The 14,729-nt window shown below is 35.6% G+C and overlaps 1 protein-coding gene across 3 annotated transcripts in view; it reads left to right on the forward strand.

Annotated features, from left to right (window-relative positions):
- LOC110114356 overlaps window positions 1-6,713 on the forward strand; it is a 38,600-nt gene extending 31,887 nt beyond the window's left edge. Inside the window, exons 2-4 of one of the 3 annotated variants that reach the window (XM_028701026.1) lie at window positions 5,178-5,793; window positions 5,893-6,059; window positions 6,164-6,713. In XM_028701026.1, the coding sequence (XP_028556859.1) occupies window positions 5,178-5,793; window positions 5,893-6,059; window positions 6,164-6,455 (1,075 nt within the window). In that variant the 3' untranslated portion in view covers window positions 6,456-6,713. Of the gene's footprint in view, window positions 1-4,349; window positions 4,550-5,177; window positions 6,060-6,163 lie in introns of those variants that run through there. The other 2 variants (XM_020847209.2, XM_020847208.2) reach the window with 2 other exon arrangements.
- The last annotated feature ends 8,016 nt before the right edge of the window (window positions 6,714-14,729 follow it).

Consider the following 14,729-nt stretch of genomic DNA (forward strand, 5'->3'; position numbering starts at 1 on the left):
GATCTTAATCACCATTATTGTAGGTGATATCTATACTTGTGCCCATAGTGGTTCGTTGTACCTACGATATACTTACTGTTGTTATCCACAAGTAGCATGTGTACATTTGCGGGGGACCGCTGTATTCAATACGATTTCTTAGAAATGTTCATAGGAGAGTCATTTGCACCAGTGTCATATCCACCTTTCATCAATCTCAGGTGGTTTGTTAATTGTACTTTTTTATAGGGACGGGTCTTTGATTACTACATATGGGTAGTACTCGTACGCCTTGCAATTGTCTATTGCTGCTTGCAAGTACAATGCATTGCCTTTGTAGGGACTGTTATAGGCGTTTGTTGCATTATGCTTATACATGTTTGAGATGTATTGCAAATCTTTCACATTTGTTCACGAACATGTGTTGAATGTACGGCGGGCCTCCTACAAAGGATTGTAGGTACTTGCATTTGTTGGATATCAAATCTCCTCGGCTTGCAGAAGGCAGGCGCATCTATCTTCCACTGCCTTATGATAGGATGTATAGGCATCTTAACATTTATGGTAGATTCCTTGCATTCTTTTTGTAAATCACATGGTGTGTACACAGTGAGTCTTTTATGAACGTTCGTAGGTATTTGCACTTGTTATACGTCGTCCTCCTCTATTTGTGTGCATTTCATGTTGCATATTGACTGCTATGATTTGCAAAAGTCTCTAACATTTGTTTGACATTGAACTGTTACTTCTTGTGGTCAATGTCACTTGATAGTTCTTGCATCTTAATCATCAAGAGAGTTGTACTTGGAATTTTAGTTTGAGTTGGAACTTTTGTATTAGCTTAAGTAGAAGTCTAAATTTAAATTCTCATTCTGCTTAATTCATTTAAGTTCAAGTCTTGTGTGGGTCCCCTATGGTCCAAATCATACTCAAGCATGAGTTCTCTCAACCCAGTTCAAATCAAGTTCTACTTTAATTCGAGTTTAGGTCCTTTGTGTCGTTCAAGTTCCACTTTTGTTCAAGTATCAAGTTTGAGTCGTTTGCTTAGGCATTTTTTCAATTTTATTGAGTTCAAGCCTTTATCATTAGTCACTTGAGTTATGCTTAGTTTCCAAGTTCGCAAATCCACTGTTCATTCTCGTTTGAGTCAAGGTTCTTGTTCTCTTTGAGTTCTAACAGGTCCGAGTACAATTAGATGTTCACCTAAAATTTCGACAGCCTCCCGGCATCTCCCCCGTTTAGGGGAAAACTACAAAAACTGGGCCTTTCCCACCACGCTAGGAAAAGCGTGTATGGTAGGTGCTCTCTTTCGAGGACACCACGGCCGTGTAAAATCTGTCCCCACCACGCTAAGAAAAGCGTGTATGGGTCTTCTACCGGTACCTGTTGCAAGAGAAAAAGCAGTTGTTTCCCCGCAGGTACAGAGACGGGTACTTAAGAGTTGTCCCGGCCACACTAAGAAAAGCATGCACCAGGCTTACCTGCCTCATCGTATGCTTCGCACCGGATTCCCTCCTACCACGCTAAGAAAAGCGTGTATAGGTGGTTAGCCGGCTCGTCGCACACGTCGAGGACAAGACTTTGGGGCCGAGGGGTCGCTCACCTATCTCGTCGTAGGTGTCGCGCCAGTTTTCCTTCCCACCACGCTAAGAAAAGCGTGTATGGGCGGTTTGCCAACCCGACATGCTTATAATTAATATAATTAATTGTAATTAAATTTAATTAATTAATTAATACTAATTTATAATTTAAAATAAATAATAATAATAATAATAAACAAAAAATTAAAATCCCTCTCCTCCCCCTCTCTGTTCGGCGGATCGACGGGATTTGGCCGAAGGATCTCCCGAAAGGGAGATCATTACCTTCACAACCGGCAGACTCACGTTGTTGCTTCCGCCAAAATGCTGCAACTTCCGACTCGACTGTTGGGAGAGTCGTCGAAAGGAGCAAAGCCGAATAGCCACGAACGGGCCGAAGAGGCACGCTAAAGGTGGAAGGTTATCTACGCAGCAGCGAGCTCTCGTTCTGCTTTCCGATTCCACATAAAGGGAATGCCGGTCGAAGGAGCGAAGTCGACTGGCCACGACGGTGCCGAAGTAGCGATCGAAAGGGAGAAAGTTACTTCACAGCCGGCGAACTGCTGTTCTTGCTTCCGATCAAGATGCGTAACTTCGGATCCGACTGGAAGAAGAGAGTGAGAGCGATAAAGGGAGTGCGGAGAGCGTGTGAAAGTGAGCGGGAATGAGCTAGGAGGCCGAAGGCCTCATCCCTTTGCCCTTTTAATGACGAGCGAGGCAGGGTGACGGATCGTGTGACGTGGGCGATGAGTGCGTCGTGCGAGTCGTGCCGAGATCGTTGCTTCTGCAAAGCAGGTGATGTTTGATTGATTTTTTTTCTTTTATTTTTGATTTTTTTTATACAGCAGGTCAACTGCCTTCATCACCTTCATGAGAAAATATGCAAGATTTTTCATTGTGTTAGAAGAACGAGCTATATATATATATGCATTTAACAACGTGCATTGTTATTAAAAATTTTTTAGCATTCGTTGCATTTTTTTCTCGTGTAAGTCAACTTTGTTGGGGAAGGGTAACTAAATTGTGATAATTGAAACACAACACAAAACTCTCTTTTTCTTTTTTCTTCTTTTATGCTCCCTCTTTTGCTCTTTTTTTCTCTTTCTTCTTTTTTTTTTTACTTTTTCTTTAAAGGGAGAGAAAGAGAGCCAAAGAGGAAAAGAAATATAAAGAGGAAGATAGAGTTAGAGAGGGTGAGAGAGAGAGATTGTGTGTGTGTGTGTGTGTGAGAGAGAGAGAAGAAGAAGAAGAAGTTGTTAACATTCACTGAGTTGCCGGTGGTGTCATTGACTCAGAATATGGGAGGCTGACTTTGGTGGTAGAACATGAAAGAGGGAATTGGGTTTTGGTGGATGTTGTCGATAGGGCATTATGTGTGGAAGTGGTTGGCAACTATTGTGATGGAGGGAGAAACAATTGATGGCACGTGAGAGGTGTTGAAAGGGGGAAGATGAGACAACAGGAAAAGTAATTATTGGTGTTTGGTTGGAGTCACTAAAGAAAAATCATCCATTACTTATGGATGTTTCTGGGCGGATTTTTAGTGGATTAAATGAAATATTTCCATCAGATTTTTCTTGCGGAAGTTCTGGCGAGATTTCCAGCGATTTTTTAGTCATTTATTTTAATGTTTTATTTTAATTAATTAATGTTATAAAAATTAATAGGATTGGTGATAGAATTATAGCTTTAAAGATTGTTGTTGAGGATAAGATTGTTAATATTATAAGTGCTTATGCTCCTCAGGTAGGTTTGGATATAAGTTCTAAATTAAATTTTTTGAAATAACTTAGAAGAATTAATACAAAATATACCTCTTGAAGAAAGAGTTTAATTTTATCGACGCACATTTTACTTTCGTAAAAATTTTTGCTAGAAATTCACTGAAAAACTTCCAAATCTGTCAGAAACTAAACAAATTTTCCCCAGAAAATCCGTTGGTAATAGATGATTTCCTGTAGTGAGTCTTTGAAGTTACTTGTCGGATGGTTTGATGATATCAACATAAGGGATGGAATGTGTGAGCTGGGCTTGAGCATGAGCTAGTACGCAGGAGGGGAGAGGTTGAAGGTGAGGGAGGAGAGGAATAGGGAGTGAGGGAGATGGAGAACGAGTGGAAGAGGGGATATGAGTAGAAGAGAAGAGGCAAGATAGGAGGAGAAGAGATTGAAGAGGGTGTAGAGAATGGCATGAGCAAGGTTTGCTGTTTCTAAGGCTCACAACTTGTGCAAGATTGGGATAGAATATGTTATGCACTTCTATGAGAAGAAGCGTTTGTGGGTAAGGATGATGGTGGATGGTGTGGGATTCGGGGTTTTATTTTTTTTAATTAATTAATTTATTTTGAATAGTTGATTGGACGGGGATGGGACAAGCCACCAAGTACAAGTACTTGGTGCAGGATTTGGGGATTAACAGAGGATTTGGGGCAAACAGCATGGGATTTGATAGGGTTTTATTTTTAAAAATAAATTCAAATTATATATGCACGCAAAATGCATAATGAAATAATAGAAGTATTTTCTTTTTGTTTGTTGTCTCTTGCTCACACATTCTTTGTCAATCTTAGGTCTCCAATTATGCGTTGTCACCTAGCGAACAATTAAATTTTTTATTTGCATTGGTGCAGTGGATGGACCAATATGGTATCTATCATGAGTATTTTTAACGTCCCAAAAACTAGTGATGAATAGATGCTTTTGATTACGATTGAGGTATTTCAAATTATATTTGCACAACATCGTATATATTGTCTGTTGTTTTGCCTTGTTCGATCAAATTGATCATGGGATTGATATGGAGGTCAACACTTTTGTGCAATTCAGGTAACTGGGTAACCCATTTTCGTGAGAACAGACTTGTGGATGAATTAAACATTGTGGGAGAGGACTATCTGAGTCCTAGTGATTATGATTCTTGGATTCATTCTAATTGCATTAAGGAAAACAAGGATTACTAACTACATAGGCAGTGCACAACCAAATTGCATGGTATGTCAAGTTGCTTAAAGAATTCAGGATTCCCATCCAAATTTATTTAATATAATGACGTGATCAGTCACTGCAGTCTCCCAGCAAACCTTTGCTAGCCTCTTATTCTTGTTTTGTGCTCATGCATTTTGCCTTTTATTTACGATCTTTTTATCATCTACTTATATACTTCAGTAATTTCTTATATTTTTTGTACCTCTCCTTTTATTTAATAAATTATTTTCCTTATCATGTTAAAAAAAAAAAAACTTGTTTGCCACATGTCCTTGCCTTTGCTGATGTTTGAATGAAGCTTTTTCAGAATTCTTTTGAACAATTGCTTTATTTTCTTTAAAAAAACTCTTTCTTACCCCATGACAAGAAATTTCCGCCTGATGCTTTATTTTTTCTCAATGTAAAAAAAAGGGTGCTTAAAATTAGTATTGATTGTTAGTATCAATTTGATTATGTAAAAATAATTATTAACTAAGGATACCATACTTATTGTATTGAAGGGTAAAGTCAAAAATTCAAGTGTTTGGCAGCACTTATTTAGTTTTATATGCTATATAGAAGCTATTTTGATAGCTTTTAAGATGTCTGCCATATCTTGGATCAGGTTTATGTAATTCATACAATGATTTTGTAGTGAAATTTCTGAAGAGGGATGGGCTTCAAATGCTGCCAAACTGGCCATCAAAACCCTTATTGAAGCTGAAATACCTGAGACAAAGTCTAAATATAATCCTCCGGTTGATATTTTTAATAAATGCACAGAAGATAATTGTGAAGGCACACAAGCAGGGATGGATGGATCCAAAGTATACGAGGAGGATGTTTTAGGTACAGGATATTCTAGTGTCACAGTGGATGGTGAATTTGTTTCTTCAATGGAGGATTCTACAAGAGTAAAGACTCAAATCAAGATAATTCAACCTCTTCAAAATCCAATAACTGGTGCTATAGACTTATGCCACGATGATGAGTGGTCTAGCAGCCCAACCATCTTCAATAGTTGCATAGAAGATGACCAAGCTGCAGCAGAAAGTAATACCTTTAGTGACAGGTTGCGTGAGACCAACAGCATAGACGACTTTATAATAATTTCTGAAGCAGGATCTGGAAGGAATTCAGATTTGGACACAACTGCTAAAATTGGCAAACCGACTGGTATGAGTGAATCAGAAAGTAACAGGGTCGATGATGTTCAGTTACTTGATGTCATTGAGAACCTAGAACCTAATAGAAAATTGGAACACCATGATGTAAGTGATAATGTTTCCCTTTCAGCTCTTTCAGATGTACAAAAATTTGCGCAGGCAAATGGATCTCCTTCTGATATGCTTACCGCAGCTGCGCTTCAGACAAAGGACATGATCGACTGCACAGGAGTAACAGTGGCGTGCCATTTGGTGGGCACAGAGGAAGGCATCCTGTATGAAAGTTGTAATGGTGCAGATGAAATGTCTACTAGTGTGGTTCAGCATTCCAAAGAGATTTTTTCTGCTGAGGAGACTGATCAAAATGACAGGTATCATGCAAAAACATTTGGAAAATTTTAAATGGCTATAATATATCACTTTCCAACTATTTCTCCTTTCATCAAATTTTAAACTTCGTCTTACTCTTTAACAGAACTGAAGGAGAACAAGAAATGACCACATGTGAATTTGAATTAATGATCTTGACTAGCAATGACAAGGATTTGTCCCAGGAAAGAATCTCCAACGATGAATGCAGCAGTGTAGCTGATCCTATTGCTATCACAATGAACAATCCATGTTACTTGTTGAAATCAATCGGGGGACAAGAGAGACCTAAACATACTAAGGCTGTAGATAGATTCAAGCATTCCAAGGTTACAGAAAGGCTTAAACGTGGAAACGGTGATGGCATAGGAAAGAACACAAGGCCTCAGTGGCAATAGCTTAGAATTTGGCAGTAACATTCTTTTGAAACCAGGATATCATGACTTGATTCAAACACCTGAGATCTGCTTCTGCTGTTATTATTCTTTTCCCTCTTCATTTCTTCAACCCGAACTAGCCTGTGGACACCAAATCTTTGGCTGAATTGCATGTATAAGAGTCTGAATAATAACATTTTCTAATTTGTGGGCAAGCTTCATCTGTTCATCCATCCAAAATAGGAAAGGAAAAGAGTTCGATAATTTATCTTGCTGAAAGTTATTTGTGGCTAGTTTTCCATGAGCTTTCCTGTTTTAATTAGGCTGTATAGTTTATCTTAATGCCATGAAAAATTATATAATTACTTCATTACGTCAGATTCGTATCCAAATGAGCTATCCGGCACTTATTAAAAAAACTTAGAAAGATATTTATGAGTAAAGTGAAAGAAAAGGAAATTTTACATTTTATATTTTTAATATATTTTTTAACTTAAATAAATTTAGCTTCTTGGATAAAAATTTATTCGTGGAAGCAGGTGAATTTTGTGAGGGGTGATTTGAAACCTGTGTAATATTAGATAGAAAATGTATAGCGAAATGCTCACGGGTTCAAATTTTACTCAAATCAAAATATGCAAAAAGTTCTAAAATATTGATTTTCATCTTATTTATAGGGATCGAAGGGCTAAGAAAATGTTATATAAAAAATAATAAAGAATACACTGATTTAAATGGCTCATTACAAATAGACTTGGAGGCATGTTGTCTCGTGTTGATTGAAGGGGTGGTACTGGCCGGCCTCTGACGAACAGTCTCTCTAGGACAAGTCCAATAGTACCAAATATGTTTATGGCTAGCAGGCTTGTTGAGGTTGCTAGTGTTTGTGTTGAAGGCCTTGGATCGCCTTAGAAGTGAGAGGAAGTGAGTTGTTGTGAGAGATCTAAACTAGATGGGTGTCGTAAGATGAGCTGGGGGCCTTGTGTAGGTGCTTTCATGTAGTTGAGTTCTATGTGTATGAGTGAGGATGCTTGCTTTGGAAGTTTTTCATGTAGGGGATGATGAGCAGCTTATTTGGTGAGGAATTTGAACTACCCCTACATGAATTGCTTGGGAATAGGGCAATATATGAAATCTACTATCTTGCATGACTAGCTCCTCGTAGTTCCCTAAATTTTTAAATAGAGAAATTTTCATCACTAAGTCTTCAATGGCAATCATAGGTGTGTTGCTTGCACAAGAAGTCAAAGCTACTAAGGCTTTAGTAGCAGTGAATCCTCTTAGGAACAATGAGTAGGGTAAGGGAGCTACAGTCAAGTAAGGCACAATGGTAGTTGATGAGAAAGTGGAGCATGACTAGAAGGCCTTGAATGAGAAGGTTTCGCACTAATTGTCCACGGGTTGATTTAGGGGCATCATTCCTTTGCTAGGGTTAACCACACTGAGGAGGCAATAAGGAAATTTAACATGTTGGAGAAAATGATGAATCTCTAAGGTGTAGTTGGCGAGGCTAGTATCTCGCTAATAAGCACGACCTTGTAAGAGATCATCGAACTAAAGGAAGAGGATGCTTCTTCAAAAGCAAAGATGAGAAGCACCTGCAATCCAGTGAAGTTGTTTGCCTTCACATTTGGGTGCTTATTCATTTTAGATGATTTAGCAAGTGTAGAGGACTAAAACTAGAGATGGCAAGTGACCCCATTTGTATGGCTTTCCATCGAGGCAAGTAGCTTCATGCCACTTTTTATTTTTGTTGTATTTTTTTTTTTTATTGATGAGTCCCTTGCGAAAAACATGTGCTTTATAAAATTTTATTATTTGGACGTCTTTTTTCCTTTGTGTGTGTTCTCAACTTTATATGGTGAGTACTTTTTTTTTTCATGTTTTGGTGAGTATTCCTGTTTTGTATCTATTATGGTGAGTTCCTTAGCATGGCTATTATGGAAAACAGCTATGTGCGCTCTAAGTAATGAGTGAAATACTTATAAATTTTATGTTATTATTATCATGACTAGTTAGTTCATGTTAGTGACTGACAAGTTGTATGTTTAAGTAAGGTAATGTATCATAGTTTGGTGGCCCCACATTGGATTGATTTTCATAATGGGCCAAGTAATGACCGAACTCTGGGTGAGTTCATGTTTGGTTACTATTGCCAACTAGTTAATAGGGTGAGTACCAAATAGTTGCCAAATCTATAGGTAATGATATGGAGGTAATGTGTGATATGCACATATAATGCATATGTGATTGGTGCCTATACATCCATTCAATTCTCCTCTCTAAATACCCCTTGATAGGGCCTACGTGTGCGAGTTCAATATTAATTTCTTTTCACCCTCCTCCAAGAGAGAGTGCATTATGCAAGTTATGGATTTACTTTGCAAGTGTACTATAGCCTTCGATAACTATTCGAGCACGCAGTCCTCATGAGTGTCATAGAGATATGTTGATTTGATATTCTTTGCACACTGTTTCTCCAATGCTAATCTCTCCTTGCGAGTGCCAAGTGTGGATGCATGAACAAGCCTCTTTTAGAAAGGCGATTAGTGGCCCCTCACTAATTACTCTACACCACACTGCCTACAACAATTTTGTATAATACTTTATATGGTAAATGTTCTTACTCGTTTATCGTTATAAGCATTTTCATAAAAGTTTTTAAGTCACTTAATGTATTTTATTTTGGGTATAAATGACATCTTAGTGTGTGACTTCCCCACCAATATGTCAGTATTAAAGTACATAGGAGAGCTATCTTCTTTGTGTGATGAGGGAGGTAATGACCAAGAGGAGGCAAGGCCATCAAAGAGTCCCAATGAACTTGTTTTGTAAGGTGGCAACTAGCCCACCACCAAAAGGGCTTGCATGGATATGGCAATTCCCATCTACTCGAAGGTGCTAGTTTCTAAGAAGTTTGCAATGATGCAGGAGAAGCTGTAGATGTTGACCAAAGAGAAGACTACACACTTAATAGCTAAGGCTTTGAAGGAATCTCTTCCAATGAGAGGTGTCTCAATTGATGAGGAGGCAACAAAGAAGAAAGTCGAGGAGGTGAGTCATCCAATTACATTGTTCGAGGTGTCAAGCAAGGGTAAGGGGGTGGACATAATGAGTAACAATGAGTGCGAAGATCTATTCCCATATTCCTCCTTCAAGGACACAAGGTATATGGCAAGTGAAGTCAATATGCTCTACGCCCCCAGAAGATGTTATGGTCAATATCAAGCCATCTTCTCAAAGTTACTTGAGTACTTTAAATATATTCTTTATTATGAGCTCGACTACTTGGCAAAGAACATATTGGAGTGGTCATGGAACTTGACCTTTGTTATAGCTTGAAACCATCAATGAGTAATGTGAAGGCAACCTGCTTGGAAAAGGCCTAGGACATTTTTCAAAGTTGTGTAAAGGACAATAGAGCTGCGAAGCTTTTCGTGGAGGATCAAGTAACTAGACGGTAAACTTGACAAAATAGTCTATTCCTTAAAGGATGTGGTAAAGAAAGAGAGGTAATAAAAAGAGGCAATGATAGAAGTGAAGAGGCACGTCGAAGCTGAATTCGCTAAGGGCACTTTTAAATTCAAGGCATCCAAGCAAGAGTATGATACCTTCTTCAAATCTCAATTGTATGAGGATATGATAGGCCAATAATACAATGTAGTGGTCTAGTATTACTGGGGAAACTCATCTTTATGGGCATGCTTGACCCTCAATACAAGAACATTAAGTTCTTTTTTGTTTGGGCATCAAAGAATGAAGAGAGTGATGGTGCGAGTGTGATTGCTGATTGAGTCACACTCGCCCATCTTTTGTAATATATTTTTTGGCCCATAGGGTGAATTGGATAGACAAAGTTAATTGATGGAAGAAAATATTTTGTTCTTACTTGCCTTATGCATATGTCTATATATTTACTTACTACTCTAAAATTATTCCAAGTGTTGAGCTAAGGAGTATTTAGCATAAGTGGCATGTGCATACTAGCGCACTCTCTTATAGGCAACTAATAAAAATTTCCTAAAAATTCTTTAAGTTTTTAACTTGTCGATAACTAAATTATGAATGACAAGTGAGTTATATATTTAATAAATAATAAGCTATTTTGCCAACAAGTTCTTTCTTGACGACGATCAATTAACTTAAATTTTTTGAACAAATAAGTAAATAATATGATAAGAATATGAGTAATAGGTTGACTCATTTACTATTAAGAAGAGATTTTGAATAAATAAAACTTTAAGAAGAGTTTGATAATTAGTGAAATCTTAAACTCACCAAACATGAACCCAGCATCGAGAAAATTAAAACCTATCATTTAGAGCAAGATTATCTACATTCAAAATGAATTTCTTTATACCTGAACTTGGTAGCTTATTAGTTGAGCTTGGCATAAGAATAAGAGTGCCTTGGCGAGTTAACATGTTGTGCTAGTAATACAAAATTTTGATAAAAAATCTTCTATGTTTTAAGCTCGACAGCATTTGCTGGCGGTCTAATGTGATTCCATGCTCTTGGTAGTGGAAAAATGAGTGAGTTGGCTATTACCTTATGTACATTATATAAATGAGCTTGTCACTTATTGACTTTACTATAGGAGCTTTATGCGAAGTTGCCTTAGGTGGTATGTGATTTACCTTAGACTTTAGTCCATGGGGGTAATCCCCTAGACTCGTAAACTATAAGGGACTTGTACGCTACTAATTATTGATCTTATTGCAAAAGGGGAAGCCTACCTATAGGCTTACTCACAATTTTGTTTTAAACTCACCATCACTTTTAGTGGGCTTCACCTTATGTCAAACTTTATATCCTTTGCAAGGGTAACCACTTAGACTCGGCAACAATAGGGTACTTTCATACTACTCAATGTAGATCTTATCACAAATTGGGGGAGGTGGTAAGCTTATAAGCCTAAGCATAGCTTTGAGGACTCAACTCAGCTCTCCTATAGAGAGTAGTTTGAGTTTCCATTTAGCTTGAACCTTGATGAGGGCTCAATTGTCTCTCATCTTAGTTAGTTATCCTCTATTATGAGGAAACTGATTAACTAGGGCTAGTGAGTTTTATTCTAATGATTAGATGCTCTCTTAGGGAGGCTCTCCCACTAACTGGGCAAGTTTGAGCTCACATCGGGTTTCATTGTTTAATTCATTTATGCGAGTTCCTATAGCATTTAAATTGGGTAAGTGTGTCTAATGGGCAAGTTCACTTATTTTAGTGTCAATGATATACATGCTCCAAAATTATTAGGTTGAGTTCCCCAAGCTTTATTTTAATAAGTTAAGAATCCTATGTTATAGACTCACTTATACTAGAACTCACTCATTGAAAATTTGTTAATGAAATGGAAAGTGGAAGAGAGTTTTTATTATGTTTGAGAAAATAAATGGTACATGTGAGGGGACCCGCCTATGGGTAGAGCTTCATCAAGTCATTATAGCTACATGTCCTAGGAACCTTTTACCACATCTCAATCCAATATGACCCACAAAGAAAACAAATTATATCATTTGGAATACTGCCAGGTAAAGCCTAAGATCAAAGTTTTGGGAACTTTTCATATTTTCCTCTTTAAATTTAAATAAACCACAAAGCTTCTAATTAACATCTAGTAAGCAAAAAAATAAACTCATTCATAAATTTTTATTCTTTTTATTCATCATCAAAATATCTATACAACCACTATACAATATAATGCATGGCTACAAATTAGAATATAATAAATAGTCATGATTATATAAAAAAGTTAGAAAATACTTATACATAAAACATATCAAAACTTGGGACTACAACTTTTCAACCAACTCTTTCCCCTTGTCATGAACTGAAACAAATGCAGAATAAGTCTGGGTCAACACAGCTTAGTAGGTCACATTTACCTATCTAAATATTTAAATATTTCACTTATTATGCATTTAATTGAGCTTTAAAGAAGTTAATAACATTTTACTATATTGACCCAAAAAATGTTAGCAATTATAAAAATCTAAATAATAATTTATGAAAAGTAAATAAATAAGTACTCCATATATCATAATAGATAATGAATTTCTCTCACACCCTTATACCTCCAAAAAAAAATAGATATCATATTTCAGGTCCTTATGACTCCTTATGCTAACATTTAAAAAAATTGGCTCTTATAGCTTTTAATGTTTAACACATATCAAATATATAATAAAAAAACTTCCTCTAATGTCAGAGCTTCACAGAATCACAAATTTCAACCATATATATATATATATATCATTGCATTGCAATAAATGAAATGTAAATATATCATTTTTGAAAATGCACAAAATATTTTAGTAGTAGGTAAGAGATTCAACTACTTGGTAAAGTTTCAATGTTATAGATGGTCATTAGATTATCGATGATTATTCAAAATATTATTTTAAAGCTTTACTTATAGCATAATATTATTTTCTGATATTAAAACTATTTTTAAGTTGAAAAAAACTACATACTTTTTAAATTATTTGACAAAAACTCTATAAAAATATATAAATATTTAGAATAATCATGTTTATAACATACATAAAGTTACATGGTGAAGGTTTAGTAGGTGTAAAGCTATCCTCATATTTATTCTATGATATTATAAATTCAATCAGGAAAACTCTAAAATTTTTATATTTTTGAAAGCTAAGATAAACATAATGTAACCTATCTTGATATACACAATTTAGTGAATTGACTTGACATAAGAAAATGAAATAGAGGAACACAAAATGAACTTTCTTTTTCTAAAACCTCTCTCTCTCTCTCTCTCTCTCTCTCTCTCTCTCTCTCCTCTCTTTACATGTTTTAGATCCACAATGCTCAACCATAAAGCAATATAGCGCTCTCTATTCTAAGAAAATAGTACCGTAGTATAATAATATTAGTTGAATTTTAAAAATTGATTAGAGAGCTCAATCCCACAGTGTTCCCAATCCAGCATTATGGGGCTCCTAGGGAAAATTTTTTATTTTGCATGCATGTATATAGACCCTAAGGGATTGCTTCATAATAGTTTCCAACACCCAAATGCATAAAGAATACTCATAGACACATATAGAAGGTATTAATACAAATATTATAATGTCAACTTTACTAGACTAGGTCAAAATAGATACAACTATGCATGGATTTAATAGGTTTTATAATCCTCCCATCCTAAAAAAAATGTCATCTTTCATATTTCAAAACTCAGATCAATGGAATATATTGAGATATAACTTCCTAATTTAAGATACCTTCTCCCAAGTGGCTTCATTTTTTATTTTTTGCTTTCACTACATCTTGACCATTGGGATCTATTTATTCTTTAATTTCCTAATATTAAAGCACAAAATCATTTCTGATTCTTTTCTGTAACTTAGAATCAAGTGCACTTCAATTTCATTTGTAGATACTCTATTCTCATAATTAGACACATATTTCCTTAGAGATGATATATGGAATACAATATGAATATCAGATGTATGCTTTGACAACTATAATCAGCAAGAAAATTTTCCTATCATTTTAATTAAGCAAACTTTCCAATCATTTTAATTATTTCAAATGGTCTAATATATATTAGACTTAACTTTCCTTCCTTTCCAAACCTTTTGATAACCTTCATTAAGTTGACCTTCATCTATACAGTCTCTAACCTGAATTTCCACAGCTCAAAGCTTTACAATATATATATCTTTCATGCAATGTTTTTAATTTATCTCTGATTAGATAAAATTTTGCAGTAATGTGATTAACCAAAGTTGTCTCAATCAAACTCCTCTTCGCACCTCTATCTAGGATAGTGGGATGTTGTGTTTACTATAATATAAAGCTTCATAAGAGGCCATACATATATATATATATATATATATATATATATATTAAGAGGCCATACATATATATATATGATTGTGTTTGCAAATTTTTAGGGAATGTGCAAATCAATTACATTTGTAGTTTTAAAAAAAAATTGGATATAATCTCCTTAGTTTTTAATTATGAAATCAAACTTGTCATTAGGAATCATATATCACCTTGAGAGGTGAAAATAATGCTCTCTAATAAGTTCAAATTTAAAATAAAAATTTTTTATCTAAGCTATCATTGTCAAATTCAAGGTAGAACTATATATCCCCTCGAAGGATCAAACATTATTCAATCATGTGTTTAGTTATGATAGCTCAGATACATTATCATTAATAATATTCAAACTAGCAATATTAAATGATATTTCGTCCCAAGAGAAGGAAATATTACTTATTAAAAGTTTGTTAGGGTTATTAAACCCTTTTGAACTAGTCCCTAGAC

The sequence above is a fragment of the Dendrobium catenatum genome, unplaced genomic scaffold, assembly GCF_001605985.2.
Source record: "Dendrobium catenatum unplaced genomic scaffold, ASM160598v2 fragScaff_scaffold_146, whole genome shotgun sequence".
Lineage (NCBI taxonomy): Eukaryota > Viridiplantae > Streptophyta > Magnoliopsida > Asparagales > Orchidaceae > Dendrobium > Dendrobium catenatum.